This window comes from Arctopsyche grandis, chromosome 7, assembly GCF_051622035.1.
Source record: "Arctopsyche grandis isolate Sample6627 chromosome 7, ASM5162203v2, whole genome shotgun sequence".
Classification (NCBI taxonomy): domain Eukaryota; kingdom Metazoa; phylum Arthropoda; class Insecta; order Trichoptera; family Hydropsychidae; genus Arctopsyche; species Arctopsyche grandis.
The window spans coordinates 14,539,537-14,558,194 of NC_135361.1; the positions used below are offsets into that span (position 1 = coordinate 14,539,537).

The following is an 18,658-nucleotide window of genomic DNA, read 5'->3' on the forward strand; positions in this document are numbered from 1 at the left end:
GGTACATATAAAATATTTAATTTGAAGCGAAGAAAGAATGAATTAAAAGACCATAAATCTATATGTGTATGTACAACATATCAACATATATATGTAGTACGTTGTTATAGTAACATTTTTATATTACAATTAATTATAAATCTAACTTAATAAGTGAAAACAGTAATGAATGACTCGGAAAAAAAAGAGTCCTACGTTAAATTCGCATCCATTACTCTGGCTACTTCGCAAAGAGTAGTTTTTGTCGGCGCTAAAAATAAATATATTTCTATTATGAACGTGTGAAAACAAGGCATTTTGCAGCACGACACAGCTTTTCCCATTCGCTAAATCCAGTAATTTTCTGCAGTCAACTTGATTGATGATGGCCGCCATTAAAAATAAAATGAAAATTACACAAGGTGAAGCTAACGCTTCGGATATAATAGATTGCAAAAAACGATCTTCTAACACGGAAACCAACCACATACAAAACACGAAATACAAAATTATGTACGTCTCGAGAAAATGATACACAATACGAGTGAGTGCTATATAGCTGTGCGGAAAATTCAACGGGATCGGAAACTTCGACAACGGGAAAGCGTCACATGTGCGAGACGGGATGTATTTGCGGAAAATTTGTAACTGCCGAGCGTGTCATATTGCTGGCATGTACTCGTAGGTCTTCATTTCATCATCTGAAGACCGGATGATATTCTGATTTGATCAGGATTTTCACATTCAATACGTGGAAAATCACGTAACGTAACTCTTCTCACCCCCCTTGATGTGAATACGCTCTTATCGTGTGTTATAGGAAAGTTTGTTGATTAAAAACAGAACGCGCACGTGAAAATTTGTTTGTTTCGTAAATATTTACCATTCTCTCTCTCTCCAAGTTTGTGAGAACCTTTTGCCGTAGATGATAGCCCGTAATAAATTTTAAGTCCGTATCTACTCTCCGCTAAAATTAATGAAAACAGATTAATAAACTTATATTCGATATATCATAAATGGAAAGCGGTGAAAATAAATTCACTCATATTGTGACGTATAATACTTAACACACATTTGGACAGTTGACATTTTTGTTTGTTTATTTATTTATTTATTTATGATGGAGTGGAATTTTCGAAATATATGTGCATATTTATATGTTACTCGTCATCTGATGTGTAATTTTTCATTCGTGAAGTCGAGAATTGCGTTTAAAGCAGCCATCCAATTAATCTGTGGTTCAATCTGTCTGGCGCTTTTCGATCGTTTGCACCAAACCCGTATGTTATAATAAAAAATCCACATTAAAGTAATATATTTAATTCATATAATATGTCTATTATTCATCACTAATGTTTTTAATCATGGAAAAATTCGACCTCGAGATTTTGGCTGATTTGTACTCAGAATCGATCATTGATCACGTGTGCGTATGCGTGTGTTAGTGTATGTGTGTCTGTATTTCGTATATCAAACTGAGACTTATCAATGACATAAACGATTATCGTTGTAATTTTTTTTAATTTTGGGCTAGTTGGAAGTGGTACCTCCTCCAATAGGTCTCCCCTTTTTTATAAACATCAAGATTAAATAATCTCTTTAACCTCTTGCTCTACAGATTGGACTGAAACTTGTTCAAATATGTATACATAATAATTAAATATCTTATATATTTGATATTAAATATTTTATATATTTTATAAATATTTTACACATTTTTAAATATTTGACATAGTGGCAGAAGTCTACTTATGCAAAACATTAAATTAAATGTTTTGCGCTTAACAATATTTAATAAATCAGCTGATAACTAAAAATAAAACTATTACTGTTTGATCTGTGTATATATATGAAGCTTGTATTGGTTAGAAAGTTTGTTTTGGAGAAATAAACAATGAAATTTGAGGTTATGGGTAGCTGTTGAACTAATAATTGTATGTTATGTATGTATGTAAGCTTATTGTAAAAAACTAAATGTATGTAAGCTTATTGTAAATCATATTAACACTTAGATACAACATAACTTCTTATTGAATACTTATCTCGCAGATAAAACTCTGTGAAGAGATATACTTTTAGCCGTGAAATGTCAGATCTGACATATTTGGCCATAAATCAATATATATCGTGTATTACATTACATGAAGATAGACGCCAAATTTGAAATTTATATATACATATGAGAGCTAAAACTATAAATATTTAAATATTAGAGATAACGAGAACATATAGAGCAAATTTTATAAAATATAGAGTGAATTATAGGCGTTAAAACAATTAAAATCTGATATCGCCATATCAAGGCGAAAAGGTTGAAGATAGATTATAGTAGCTTGCCGTACCGTCATAGACGTCACCGTATCCGAGATTCTGCATATTTGATACGCATTGTATACGATATTTTATCTCCAACGTAATGGCAGACGATACATTAACGTATATTGATGACCGAAATGAGCAATATGGCAAATTATGAAAACGATCGGATAAGAGATAAGAGATATAAAAAATGACCACTAACATGAAAACCATGTGAACTTAATAAGAGGTAAGTAAAAATACTAGTGGCCTGTAATACGTTTATTCTGCTTTTCCGAAGAATCAAAAGAAGTGAGAACATTTTGTGAAGTTAAACCGAAATAGTGTTTTTGGAACTGAAAATTGGACTTGCGCCACTTTCTAATATTACGGCTCATATAATGAATTTCATACATTAGTATTTTTCAAATAAATATTGAAATTAAAATTAGCAAATTGGTCTCAAATATAAAAAATTGTCATCAATTTTGACGCGATTTAAAAAAATCGTAGATAAAAAGATGATTCTTTTCTTAAGTAATCGTCAATTTTCGTGTCAAATTTGCAAGAAATTTCAAAACCATGAACGTCACGTCTCGGGTCTAAAACATCTTAGGCGCGTATTGGGCACGCGGTTTCGACATATTTAGGCATTCTCGGTTTCGAACACACAAGTTCCATCACCTTTAATAGGGTGGTCGCCGTTCACCCTCCCACCCTCCCCATAAGCCCCATAACCACCACGTGGCAGCTTGCGTATAGACGCTGCGAACTATCGACGAGTGATCAGACTTAATACGATTTATCAGCACTGAGAAAATATATTTATAACAGATCAAAACGTACTGATGAGTGGGTGTGCTCTTTCGTGTTTAGAGTTTATTGATTTGTAAAACGTTTTATATACGGGCTTATTTTTCAAATGTGTGGTTAACATTTGGAAACGTTTTCTCCCCAAATGCGTGTTGATGAATTATTCAAAGCGAACACGTATAAGTCTATTTGTCGTCGACGACGAAGTGAAAAGCACGAGGCGACGATATTCCGCGAGAAAATCCCGGAAAATCCATAGAAAATAAGCTCAAAGACCAGGTGCGCTGAGAGATTAATGACTCGTGTATTTGCAATAGTGCTTTGTGGGATGGTCCCCAGTTGGTATAAAAACGGAATTCGCTCCAATTAATTCATTCTTTATAGTTCAAAGTTTTATGATCGATTTTATATATACATTTTGTGGTGATTGAATATTCATACATCAAGCATTCTTTATACAATTAAATTTGATTGGGATCATCTTTTCGGTATTGATGAAAGTAGATAAATCTTTATTTCTTCTATTCATTACGAATTATGATCATTAAGACCTGCAAGTTCTTTATCTTTTTACGCTGCTTAAGAATATATTTATACTTATATACACATATATATGTATATATATATATATATATATATATATATATATATATATATATATATATATATTTTTTTTTTTTTTATCTAGCATGCACACTTGTTTTTTAGAGATTGCATCAATACGACGAGTGTACTATACATATTATACTAAACAATTTTTTAGGGACCGTTTCAATGACTAGATAACTCTCAATGAACAGATAACGATTCAATGAATATAAATCTGGTAGGAACCAATCTACATAGAGTCATATATTCAATATCTGGCCAACAGCAACCAGTGGAATCGAACCCGTGACCAATTTGTTCGAAAGCATTATATGCTAACCAGTAGGCCACGCTGCTATATGTATATTTTACTACATATTTGTCCTATTTGAATGAAGAAGTTTTAATCACATCGTCTACGATATATGTAACTGTATTAGAAATAACTCTAGTTCATATTTCTAATACAGTTGAAAAAATATAAACGACTGTAAATGATGATTAAAATTTAATAAATTTCAAAGTTTAATTTTCTCACAAAACATTATATGATATATAAAAATACATATGTATAACGTCCAAATATAGTCCTCGTGGTTTGGATCAAATATTTAACAAGACGAATCATACATAGTGAAATGAAAGAAAAATCACTTCATTCGACTAGGTCCACTGGACCATAAACTGAAAGAGTACGTAATTTGGTTCCTATTACATAGTAATTATCGATAGACGTTATGGTGCAAATAATTTTAGGTGTTTGAATTTGACGTGGAAAAAACGGGAATACAATTACAGGAACGAAAGCAATTTTCACACGAATTCCACGCGTATAAGCGAAAACCCATAGCATACAATTAACCTCGGAGACGTAAAGAGTAATTTACCCGTTCCTTGATTACGTGGGATGAAGCGATTTTTTTTCAGGGAGCCCATCTCTCCCCCGCACTGCTCCGAAGTAATTGGATCACTAATCACGATTCATCAAGATGTAATTTTGCTACGTGGATACCCGTTTCATTAGCGACTCGCTTTCGCCGATCTGCAAGTCTAGTCTCATATCGCAAATTTTACACGATTAATTTTGCTGTGCTCGCCACATTCGTATACTAAAGCCTATACACTCGTAATTAGGAATATATTTATATACGTAATTCACTTTTATCTCCTGTACAATCGATGGCTCATTGATAACGATGGTACGGCTGGGAAGTAAATTGAATTTTCCTCCTTGGGTCCATTACTTTACTTTGTGTATGATATGGAAGAAGAGGCTGCAGTTAACATAATGGAAAGATAAGCTGCCTGATCCCGCAGGACTATAAGACTTCACAACAATAACTTTATAATCCGATTTCATTTCCTTCTTACCTTTTATAATGCCGCACAAAAGTATTGGTAAGATTTGCCAATTTAAAGCGAACTTGCCACTGACTTCACAATACGCCCGTAAGCTCATTGGGAAGATTATTTTATTTTATTCTTATAAAATGATTAAATAGCATTTTTGCTCTAAAGAGTGATTGACTCTAAATTAAAGACAAAAGTTTCATTAGTCAACTTCAATGTTCTCGGAAGCTATATAAACTTTTTGATTGTATTAAGTTTACTTGTTTAAAGTAGTCTACATCCTGAAATTAGTTCAAGGTATAAAATCAATTAAATATCTAAGGTATTTTACTCAACGTATCAAAGTCAGTAGTATAGCTCGCTAATGCTAACCACCGAGAGATTCAAGCCCATAGTTGACCTAGATTGAAGAGAATTTATTCATTTATGAATATCAGACTGGGATATTTGTTACTCCTAAGTCGATCGCTTCCTATCAGAGTTTGCCAATTTGTCGAATTTTATTGTTGAAACGGTTCCTCATCAAATTGGCAAAACCATCCTACTTACTTATTTGTCAACACTATTTGAATATGATTTCAAATTTATAATCTATAAGTTTTTATGTGTACATTTTTAATTCTATAGGTGTTGCTCAAGGGCAACCCGTAATGTCATCATGGTAAAATATAAATTAATTAAAGAACATACATACATTGATTCTCCAAGTAGTAATATAATATATGTAGATATATAAAAACGGACGCGTTGTATTTAGGTATCTATGTATGTATAATATGTGGCAGACGCGTGGACAAGTATGGAAATTACAAAAAAAAAAACAAATTTTAGAATACCAAGAGTATACGTTATGTATAGGGAAGTGGCATGATAACCAATCGCGTCGAGGAGACGCGGGGAAGCGGGGTGGCTGAGAAGTGGGGGGTGTGGAGCGTCTGACATGTGCTACTGATATTAAGCAACTGACTTGGAACGGGTGACGTCAGCGTCAGATGCGCAGATACACACAAACATACACACACATACACACATTCATTCATTATGTTGCTGTAGGTGAACGGGGAGAATTTTAATACGCTCGTCTATAAATTATGTACTTTACACTATATTTATACATAATAAAATATAACTTTATTTTAATTCGTGTATCAATTCCTTTCCGAAGCCACCCGTTGAAATCGACGGGCACAACACTTGTATTTAAAATATTAAGAATGTGCCAAAAAAAGAGATATGAAAATACATACATACATATATATGTTTGTCAACGATCTCAAAATAATCTTCAAGTCTTTCATGCACTTTTTGAGATGCAGTCTCCTCATCCGAATCGTATCTTTTGAATCCTCGTTTTATAAATAAATTGAAGTATATTTTTAACAAGAATGAAAGCCTCCGTTCAGAGACCAGCTATCTGAACAACGTCCCTTTGAGCTCAGTGAGTAAGGAGACCAAAGGAGAACGAGAACAAAAAAGCTAAATAAAAAAAAGATGACCAGCACCACCCGAATAAATACTTTTATTGTGTGGGGGTGAACTGTGCGAATGGCGAAGTTTCGCGTTTGAGTGACTCTTAGAAATCGTCACAATAGAAAAGGTGTTCTTTTTCTCCGTCCCTTGACGCTTGAACGAAGATGCTCGAGTGCTGATAACACCCGGTCTGATGACATTTTTGCAGACTTTAGGTCTCATTCTCGACGTATCAGCAATTGCCGTCCACGCTCGAATCACTTTAAATTTATCAAATTTTCAGATATGAAGTCCGTGACTTTTTATAATGTTCACAGAAGTGTACAAGCCGTCCAACTAATGCGACTCTTAACCTAAATAACTTGAAATCTGTGACTTATTCGCTTTATCAACTCATTTTTCACATCCTCTATTTATATTCTGCACTTTACCACTATTGCTTTATTCTATGTATGTAATTAGAATGGTGGTTAGTCGTTTCAACTGTTATATTTTTACTGGAAAATTACAATTGAATTTAAACAAATTTTTCCCGGGAGGATCGTTAAAATCTACATTGATATTCATATTATTCATTTATTTTACATACATACATATATACCAGGAAGGACTAATAGGTAAGCCCCAATGCGCCTTCCTCGCCAATTATAAACATTGCAGCATTTTTTATTGCATAAATCGCTGAAAAACTCAAAATAAACGAGACATCTATGGATTTAAACTTGTACATAAATCATATTCAAATAGTGATGATATAGTGCGTAGGATGGTTCTTAGCCAATTTGATGGAGGAACCGTAAAAATTGGCAAACTCTGATAGGAAACGATCAACTTGGAGTCACAAATATCCAAGTCTGACTAGTAGTATTAAATATTATACTCAAAATAAACTATTTTCAATCGAGGTCAAATAATGGGATCGATCCTGGTGACCTCTTGGTGCTTAGCATAAACGCAACCGCCGAGCTATGATGCATACATACATATGTACATAGTATGTACATACATATGTGTGTAGCTTGATATTAAGTAAACCTTACAAAAATGCGTAAATCTCACAATTTATTAAAGCTTAATTTTTAGCTTGTATAAAAAATATATATAATATTTAAATACCTTTTAAATATAATATTTAATATTTTTTAAATTTTCTTCCATTGAGTAATAGTTTTCTTTGTTTTATTTTATCGTGTACATCTGGGCTTTAAAATGAATACATCAAAAAGTTTTCCACCAATTGCACGATAAAAAAACACACAAACACAAATAAAACGAGCAGTGGTGGAAAAAATTGAGGATTTTATTTTTTTACGCGGATAAAAGTTGAAGTATCGAAAAATAGTTCAAACAAGAGAAAATTGGAAAACAAATAAAATGGTCGGCCACTTCATAAACTGAGCAATTAAACGAATACTCAATAAAACTTGTATTTCAATAGCTTACCACTCTTTAACTCTCATATTTCTAAAGAAAAAAATAATCCACTGTTAATATTGAAGTGTGCATAGAATTTCGTTGTATTAGAAGAGAAAATAAAATGATTTTTTGAAAATAAAATTATACCGAACTTGCAGAGATCTCGCGAATTGCTTTCGAAAATAGAATTTGCTGATTTTTGAATAATATACGTACAAACATATAATAATTGTACATTGTATTGTAATATATATGTACATATATGTATATTGCAGATTTGAACAGAGGCTAAAGTGGACGATTTGAGCGGTCGCCTATAATAAGAGAGCCGGAACTTGAAGTAGTCGTTAAAGGCGCAAGCAGTTAGTTGTACAGAGTTTGCTCAAGTGGATTTCTGTAGCCGTTTACCGTCATCGGGGTCTCGTTTCTAAGATGAATCGAAGTCGGTTGTTAAGCCCTATTTATGTCGTTTTGAATATTAATTTATGGACAGCAAGAGACCCTCTAATATCTGAACCTCGCCAGAACCTCGCCGAACCTCCTCATTATTTAATTATTTGCTCCGTCTTCTTTATCCTTGTACGCCGTTGTCCTTTGTACGATTGTAAACGCTAAAACTTTAAACGTAAACACGAATTCGTACATAATACAGAGTTTTGGAGCATTTTTTATTTATACTTTTACTCTGCGTTTAGGTAAACCTACATACATACACCCAGCGCAAAGCGAAGCTTATCAGTTGCATCACATGCAAATAACGATATATTTTAAAAAACTAGGAAAGGAATTTAAAATAACAGTTTTCGTTTTACTTTCTACAACTCTTCTTCATCAATATGCAGCAAAAATTTGTAAAAAATTCATTGTAAATTTGGAGTACAAATGAACATTTTTTTTATACCTGGAGTAGATTTCATAAATCAAAAATTCTCCGGATTAAAAGAGACCCCGGATTAGGCTTACGGGACTCAATAAGCTCTCACATACCTGGGTGAGTTTGTGCGTAAGCAACAGACTCGCCAGAGTAGATCTTAACGTGCCTAGACAATATATACACTACAGGATCAGGGAAGCTGTTCTGCGTAACTTGTTCTTTATAAAGAGGTACACACGGTAGATCAGATATTCTGTAGTGACCGGTGGTTCCACGTGGACCTCCCAAATCATTGAATAAATGCTGTGAAGTGATATTAGCTTTTCATTTAGATCCTGAACCTACCCTTACGCAACAATATAAACTTTTTACTGAAATGCTTCACATAACACCGTTACATATACATATGTATAATAGTTACACTTTCAATTAGTTCAGATAGTTTAAGAGAGCATAAATATTTTCCTCCATTATTTTTAACAAAACATATATTTTATTTTAACTACTAGCTTACATAAATAAATCTATGTATATATTTGAACCACTTTCTCTCACATTCTAACCTTGGCACAACGCGTATGTCCACGCTTATCAAATTACACCCTCGTTGATTTTCAAAGACATCACTAGAGCCATTTTAAAATTTTATATTACCCATGCGTTTGTATATTATGTCCCAAACACCCTTAACGACCCGTGAAACGGTATAAGGACATATATACTAGCGGTAAGTGACTTTGCATGTCGGCCGCGGGTGCCTGTTCAGGACAATATTGGGACATATGGAACCTGAAACCATCCAGATGTACTTTAAAAATACACAGGGACATAATGAAATATCAAACTAACCGCTTTATTTGATCTACATACATGTACTTGATGATAATTCAGTGTATCAGACGATAAAGTTCCTGGAAAATTCCTAACAAATATGCCCATAACATATACACGTCCTATTTATTTGTTCGATTTTCTCTCAATTTCATCATTATAAAGATTTATTATAAAATATACATATGTTGTCTCGATAAATATACATAAGTGTGTGGTTAAATACGAATATAATTTTTCAATTTCATGTTTGCAAATAACGAGCAGCACTACCTGATAAAACAAGTGCCAAGAAGTTTATGCTCGCATTAATTAATTGTAAATATAGCACTACGTAGTGTACGAATATTAACCACTCTACCGGAACTATTTGAACGTCCTACATATAATATTGTGCGTATATTATGATGTAAGAATATGTATACTGCGTATTGTATGCGCTCGTACGAGTATATGTTACGTCTAGTGGCTGCTATTAGCGTGTCGAGCCGACAACACGGTTCCAAATTATTACTCGAGAGTTTACAAATCTGTGGTCAAACTTGGCCCCGAGGCAAGTTCAGACACGCCTCTCCCGGCTCCACCTCCTCAACTTCTGCCATATGTTCTGGAAAACTTACAGGAAATTTTCCGAAGCGAGTGCTATCGACAGATCATGATTATTGTCTTTCGATTAATTAAATCGACGCACGCACGCACGCACGAACAATCATTACTCAATATCAACAATGGGTTTTGAGATCTCAACTGTATATATGTACAAATGTACATGTACGTTTATTTATTAAGTGATTCAGGAAAGCTTGACAGGAAGACCCCAAATGCGCCTTCCTGGACAATTAATTATAAACAATGCAACATTTTATTATTACATAAATCACTGTATTTCCAGAAGCTGAAGAACATGAAATAACAATTAATTAATTAATCACAGAATTAATCCATTGAGTCATCTGTGGATTTGGATTTTGTACATAAGTTTTACAAATTATACGCACAATAAATACAAAAGATTTGTCAAAGACAATTTTTTTGCCAATTTTGAGGAACCGTTTCAATAATGATCAGATGAAATTGGCAAACTCTGATAAGAAACGATCGATTTGGAGTTACAAATGCCCCCAAATCTAACCAGCAGTATGGTGGAGCGAACCCACTGATCACTTGGTGCTAAATATACACGCTACCATTAAGCTATACTGCTGGTATATACATATGTAGAATGAGATTTATGAAATCTGAACTCATTGTGTTTCTTTTTTTATTATTTACAAGTTTTTATTAGCTTTACTTCATCAATCGGTCTGACAAAATTTCTACATTCTTCCGATCGCTTTGAAACTCTGCCATTTTGCGAGGTTTGGCCGCCGATAGAGATTTCAATTGCTCCCGCTAGTTCGATGGTGAAATATAATCGTAATAAACACATTTAAGAATGCAAAATTTTTTGATAGGGTGACAGGAACCCTTTGCCACTAGCCTGTAGCCTTTCCGTGTTTGACTTTCCGCCCCCCACTCGTTTTGTCATATTTTAATTGTTTAAACGCCTATAACTTTATCTCTCATATATATCTATCATTATCTCTCATATATATTTTTACTTCACTACTAGCCTATTACGAGTTGAATATTACACAGTACCTGTGTTGTACCCAAAAGTTGTAAAATTATATTTGATGTTTAAAAAAAAGAAAAATTGTAGCGCAATTTTCTCGATGGTTTAATGTTTATTACGTCTGTTCAAAGCTTTGGATAATGCTATTAAAATAACCATAAAGCTTTTGCCCATTCAGAATTTGCATCGTTGCTCAAATGGTTTCTTACAAAATTGATAAAATAGGTACATTTATTTAACATAAATCAAATACGATATATAAAAATATCAATTCGTCTTTGTTAAATAGAACTGACCCATACGAAAAATTGTATTTGGAATCCGCCACTTTTTTTTTAATAAAAAACTAAAAGATATTAAAGAAAACGGCAGTTGAAGTTAACACTTGCCTCACTGTGATGGATAGCTAGTGACCCAGACTTATAATTTATTTTATTTCTCCAATTATACTAAATGCAGGATCTTCATAGTTTATATATTCCTCATCAAAACCTTTATGATTTGAATTATGCCATTGCGAAATAAAAGCATTGAGCATTATCAACAGGAATACTTATTTTCGCGGGAAGTCCCTTGTACACACACGTGCCTCACAGATGAGGGGGAATTCAGTACGCGCCACGATCAACGGCCAGTGTGAGAATGATATCCGCCTTGGAATGATGGCTCTGCTTCAGATGTCATTTTTTTTTATTTATTGCACTTATTAATCGATGTTATCCGAATAATACCTCGACGAAATAATTAACCTCACTGATTTTGCATTATTTTAACCTCGAACACACATTTTCAACTGGACGCTTGGAGTCTAGCATAGTGTCTATCGGATTTTTAGCACAGTTAAAGCAAGTGTTAAGCATAGGTATTTTTATTGTTAGTTTCACTCTTCATTAAATTAAATTAAAGACATTAAATTCCTGTCCGTCAAAATTTTGTGATCTGATTTTGAACTACTTCCACTCTTTTACCGACATACGGAGATTATATAACATTGAAGTAAACTAATGTCTACGACAGTTTAGGAGTTTAATCATAAACGAACTAATTCAAAATTACATCGAAATCTTGTGTCACATCAAAGCGACGACAACTCAATTAAACAGTGGGAAAAGTTACTTTTCCACTCTCATTTTAAGATAATTTTTTGAACGTATACAAAATCTGGTATAAACGCATTGACGCAATAATCTGTTTGTACAATAAGTATTGCTGCTAATTGTGTATAATATTCGTACTTTTTGAATTTAGAATCCAATTAAATAAAAAAGAAAATCGTTATGAAAAAATTCCTTCCAATTAGTGGTAATTATTTTTAAACAAAAATCAGTTGAATTGAATCCTGAATATTGTCGTCGAGCGCGTTAATTCGTCAGAGCGGAAACCCTGTCATTATGGTATCGGCGACACAGAAAGGGTTATCGCATAGCGGGGGTTAAAAATCTTCGCTCTCGCTTCTGCATTAGGTTAATTGGCCACGTCCGTGGCTTCCGGTAATTAAAGGAAACGACTTTGACCCAGAGTCACGTCAGGAAACTGCGCACTAAACGTGACCGAGCGCGCAGAGTGTTAAGGCAAACCGCATTGTATGTATGATACATACATACATATGTATATAATATATAATATAATATGTACCTCATCACTACGGACCATCATCGAAGGGTTCATCTAATATTATACACATTAATCTAGATTCCATCGCGATGGTATCACAAGGGTTAAATTGTACCGGTGTCTATAATTGTATCTTAATAGTTATATCTTGCAGTCCACAGGTACCCATATACGTATTATATAAAGTCCTTGTATAACAAATGAGAAAAGTCTTCAGATGAATAAAACTAAACAGGTGAAACGAGGATGGTGGTGGAATACTGTTTTTGCGCGATTTCTTTGACGAGCTGATGATACTGTAGCGAAATGAGACGGTACAGTCGTAAAGTCTGGAAAGTTTTAAGCTTTTACAACGCTTTTTATCCAATTGCACTCCCCATTCTTGGACTTCTACTTTTCATTGACATTGTTAGAAATAAAATAATATATTGGAATTCTGTTTTATGGTTTTGTTTTTACTTTACAGTATTTTAAGATTTGATTTCGGATTGATTAACAATTTTAAGGCATTTATATTCTCCTTCTATCTAAATGAAAATAAAAATGGTTCATATTTATTTTTCAAATAAATAAATGTTACAAATAATTAAATTCAAAAATATTCGTACGACTATTCGAACTGATTTTGGAAAAAATGTTCTCAATTAATCAAGTTGTGTAAAAATATTTTATTACGTATGTACATACATACATATATGCATATGTATATATAATAGAAAATATTCATGTTGAAATGAAATATTTTGATATATTATATGTGGTTTACATATAATAGATTCTCATGTATTACAAAATATGGGGTTTAGTTAGAATAATATACGCTTTCGAAGTCGTCTTAGATTTATACGGGCCATTTAAAGTGAAGATGATATCCGAGACATTGTGGTTGTAACTTCAATCGATAAGAAGCTCAAACGACTATATAAACCGTTACTATTTCCCGTGAAGATGTACTAAAAAGTTATTTATTATAGAGCCTATCAATAACTACTCCTATAATGTGTATGTCGTTGAATGCTTTTCGTCCGATATGTAGTACCATTTCCACGCTAATTTGATTGTGATTTTATAATAACCACATGTAAAAACTCTAATTTGAATGTGTATGTATACAATTCCCATTGAAATAAAATAAGACAATGCAATCTGATTTTCTGGATGCAGGGGTAGCCATTCGTAACGTCTAAAGGCGCGTGCATGGCCCGTGAACATTGCAATTTCTGTTTGCCAAAGTCGTTGCTAACCGAACGATGTTTTGTGGTACGAGCAAATAACATAAATAAAAAAAATGTACAAAGAGTGATGTTTCCCTTGTAACTGGAAATGCACCATGCAAATGCAGTTGACGCGCATAATTTATTATATCGGGGATTTATCATTTTCCGAATGCTATAATGTGTGCAAACGTTGAATGTTCGTTGCAACTATGAATATGATTAATGTGATTTTAATCACATTTCGAAGCTTTTGATGAATTTGGTGATATCATTTTACTGATTTGATTTGTTGATAACATTTGTAATATAATATCAATACGTTACATATATAATATAAAGCTTTATTTTTTAATGAAATCTACATAGAATAGAGTAAATACGAGGCTAATAATCGATCTAGTTTTGAAAATGTCAAAAATATATTCAATTAAAATGCCTGAAATACTTTATTTTTATAAAGCTGATATTTCCATTCAATATAATTGATTCTCTCTAGCTGAATTCCTTATGATTCACAATCGTGATATTAAAGATTTATGATCATTTTCTGCAATTACCTTTGGACTCGACTCGGCGACAAAAAGCTGTCAAAAGCTGCCTGTTGCTGAACGAATCTGTGTAGTTGGTTCATTGGTATTATAAATATTAGTACTAAGGTTCCTGTCCGGATCGACCCGGGACAAAAATTCCCGGGAACTCGCGGAATTTCTGGTAACCCATGTCCCATGAATTCTTATATCGTATTCAAGAAAAAACATTTCAATTAAAACTCATTTAAATATTTTACTGTTCTTAAGAAGATATTTCAAATTAATTTATTTATACTATTACATTTTTTCAGGTAAAAGATAGGTATACTGTTTAATTTTATTAAAAAATTAAATTTTGTGTTATATTTTTTAATCAAATGTCCCGGGATTCCAGGAATTAAAAAATATATAAAATAAGAAACCCTAATAAGTACATAAAAAGGAAGGATAAAAGTATATAGAAAATCGACCTTATTAATGATTATAATATTATGTATGTACATTCTACGGGTCAATTATTTAATATTACATTATTAATTTTATATTTTGAAACTCTCATTGAAGTTATAGATCAACCTTTCTATTCACACGTACATGAGCATGAAATTAAAACACAAGGAAAAAATTTAATCGCTTAATTTTTCACATGCTAATGTTACAGGTCAACGGGTTATGGTTTAATGTACTGGCTCGAATAAATTTTCCGTTAGATGATAAGATTATATAATATAGGAGAAGAGCTAAATTTGAGTTTTTTGTAGATTATAAGGCGATGTTCATCCCAAGTGAAAAAATATTGCCTTTGCTAAATTTACTATGTAAGTACCTACAATTGAGCTAACAAGTGTACGTAAAAAAAATGCCTTCTTATTATCTATTAGGTATGTTAACATGTGTTTATTGACTATATTATTCAATTTGAATTTTTTTGTTGCAGTTCAATGGAACATGGGGTCTGCCGCCGTTCGTTTGCGACTTTTACATAGCAATGGACGTGATCTGTTCAACATCCAGTATATTCAACCTGGTCGCAATATCCATAGACAGGTAACGTCAATGAACTTACCCTTATTTCGAATGTCGGTACAATGTCATTTAACCGATTTTCCATACCCTTCATCCTCTCCGACGTCGTCTAGGCACCCGCTTTATACGTTCGATAATTGTTTCCGATTCGCATTTTAATGAATTATTGATGAGATGCGAACCTTTCATGCGTGAGCTTCACACAATAATCCATCGAAAGGTCGGACGAGTAAATTTTCAATGTACTATCATATATAATATAATACATCGACGTCGGTCGCTTAGATCAAATTTTTAATGTATGTATATGTATATGTCAAGCGTTTTAATATCGTGCGCTGAATAATTTATCTTGTAGTACTTTACATTGTTTAGTATTGTAATTTGCGAGGGTATTATCTCGTATTACATATATTGACGAGAGGATGAAATCTGAGTTTAAACGGAAGAAATCTCGTATCTCGTATTCGATTGTGGGGATAAAAAGTGTTTTTAGAAAAGATGAAACAGAAATGAAGACGGGATCGTAATTTGCACAAAATATAAGTCCCCTTTCCATTTCCCAATAAGAAAATTATATATATATATATATATATATATATATATATATATATATATATATATATATATATATATATATACATACATAACATATTATAAACATATAAATATTTTTACAAACCCTAAATGCGCCTTCCTGGTCCACATAATTATTACATAGATACATGTAAATCTAAACAATATCTGACATCTATCGTCAGATATTTCAAATATCGTATTAATACGATGAATAACTTTCATGTAACAATACGGATTTTTTTATATTCGATAAACAACCACAGAGACATCTATGGTGAGCAATATGGTGAAACCTAAGATATAACAATAACTAAAGGTTCGGAACAGAAAATTGGGAAGGAAACGCCAATTTTACAGGAATCGTTTCAATGAAAATCAGAAAAATTGGCAAATTCTGATAAGAAACGATCGACCTTGACAAATCAAGTTCTGGCCAATAACGAGACTTAGCGGGAATCGAACTCGTAACATCAAGTAGGAGATAATTCAACATTCACCACTAGACTACGCTACTGGTTTTATATACCTATATATTAGTGCTTCCAATCCCGGAAGTTTTCTTCAGCACCGGGATTGCGGTGCTAGGAATTTCCGATATATATATATATATATATATATATATATTACTTTATTTCGGAGATCGGAAAATTAAGAACGTGCACAAGGTGTAAATTGAATCATGTGTACGTGCCAGACATATGTATGTATGTATACAACCAAAAATCGTAACATAAATTCTATAAGACATGGATTGCATTCAATTTAATTTAATTTATAAAATATTTTATTTGCGTATTTAATTACTTACTGTCCATATATGTAATGCTTTTTTTTTACCTATACATGTGTACAATTGACCTATTTTATGAGGCTTTTTGATTATTTTGAGTCAAAGGAATCTTTTCAGCATTCAGCAGATTAAACATACCCATCCCGAAATTTTGACATATTTTTCCTAATGTAAATGAATAAGCATGATCCAATTATGCCAGGACATGTTTTTCCCTCACCGACGAATTTCGCTCGAAAAAAAAAAGACGAAACAAAAATAATAAAAAAATGCATGGAAGTTATTTAATTTGAGAACGTAAAAAAGTAAATTGAATTAAATTTTTTTACGAATATGCGATAGAATTGCTTTGAATATTTAATTCTAAAAAGTGTCGTCTATTTTAATAAAAATGTTGAAAATTTCACCCGGCTATTAGAATACCGTGGCTAAATTGTCGCTTAAAGCTAACGATCTGACACCCTTTTGAATCGTTTTTGGGAAACATTAAGGAATCAAACAATCTCAAGTGTTTTGGAGAGTATAGGAGTGAGTGGCTTCTAAGCCGCGACGATTATTGTCTGTCAGTATGGTTGTTACGTGTTAACTTCACACTAACTGAATTCTTCACAGTTTCAATTACCAAACATTTCACATACCGTGAAATCTTCAAAGTCTTAAAATTAAAATCAAAAGTTTAGTAACCAAATTCTTAAGCTACATTAGGTTTACAATTAAAGGACAAGCACGGGTCAGACAACAGAGCATTCGCTTAGAGGTTAAGAGGTTTAGAGTAAAACCCTTATAACATCTTCAGACGAGTCTATAGCTAGGTATGTATGTACTAACTAGATTTTGATTATATTGTAAATGCTTCTCATATCTGTAAATGTTCTAATTTATTTTAATTGAATTTTGACATTATAAATATTTGCACAAATGTTAATTTAAGATTGGGCTCGTGTAAAATTTGGGCTCGAAGATAAACAAATGAATTTGTGTATTGATTAGTAAAAATTTGGAGATATAAAATTAACCGTCCATTAAATATGACTCATTGTGTTATATGTATACATAATACTCGTAGATATATTATCATCATTATTCACAGAAATTTGCCATCCACTGCTGGATGAAGGGCTCTCCAACATAATTCCACTCGTCTTTGTTTTGAGCAACTATCATCCATCTTATTCCACACATTTTTTTCTGATTTCATCCACCCATCTCCCCTGTGGTCTTCCTTGCACCCCTTTACATTATCTCAGGTACTATTCAAACCCTTCTTTCGTCCACTTATCGCCCGTTCTTCTACATAGCTACTTGACCCACCCATTGCTATTTCAATCTCTTCACTTTCTCCACTACGTCAACTACCCTTGTCATACTTCTCACTGACGTATTCCGTTTCAAATCTTATACCCAGCATGCAGCGCTTCTTTGAGTGCATTGGAGTTTTTTTAGCATTTTGGCATTCAATGTCCAAATTTCAAATCCACTCGTCATCACTGTCAAAACTTATTGATCGAAGATTTTTCTTCAGGCAAAGTGGCATTTTGGATTTAAAACGGCGTTAATTCGCCCAAAAGCACTCCATCCAAATTTTATACGTCTGTTTATTTCCGGATATGTCAATGATTTGACCTTGATATAAATAATTTCTAACTACTTCTACTGTCCTATTGTCTA

The 18,658-nt window shown here is 32.8% G+C and overlaps 1 protein-coding gene across 1 annotated transcript in view; it reads left to right on the plus strand.

The window, feature by feature from the left end:
• Window positions 1-18,658, plus strand: part of LOC143914068 (dopamine D2-like receptor) — a 281,762-nt gene that overhangs the window by 232,094 nt on the left and 31,010 nt on the right. The window contains exon 2 of the mRNA XM_077434158.1: window positions 15,533-15,642. Coding sequence (XP_077290284.1) covers window positions 15,533-15,642 — 110 coding nt within the window. The remainder of the gene's footprint in view (window positions 1-15,532; window positions 15,643-18,658) is intronic.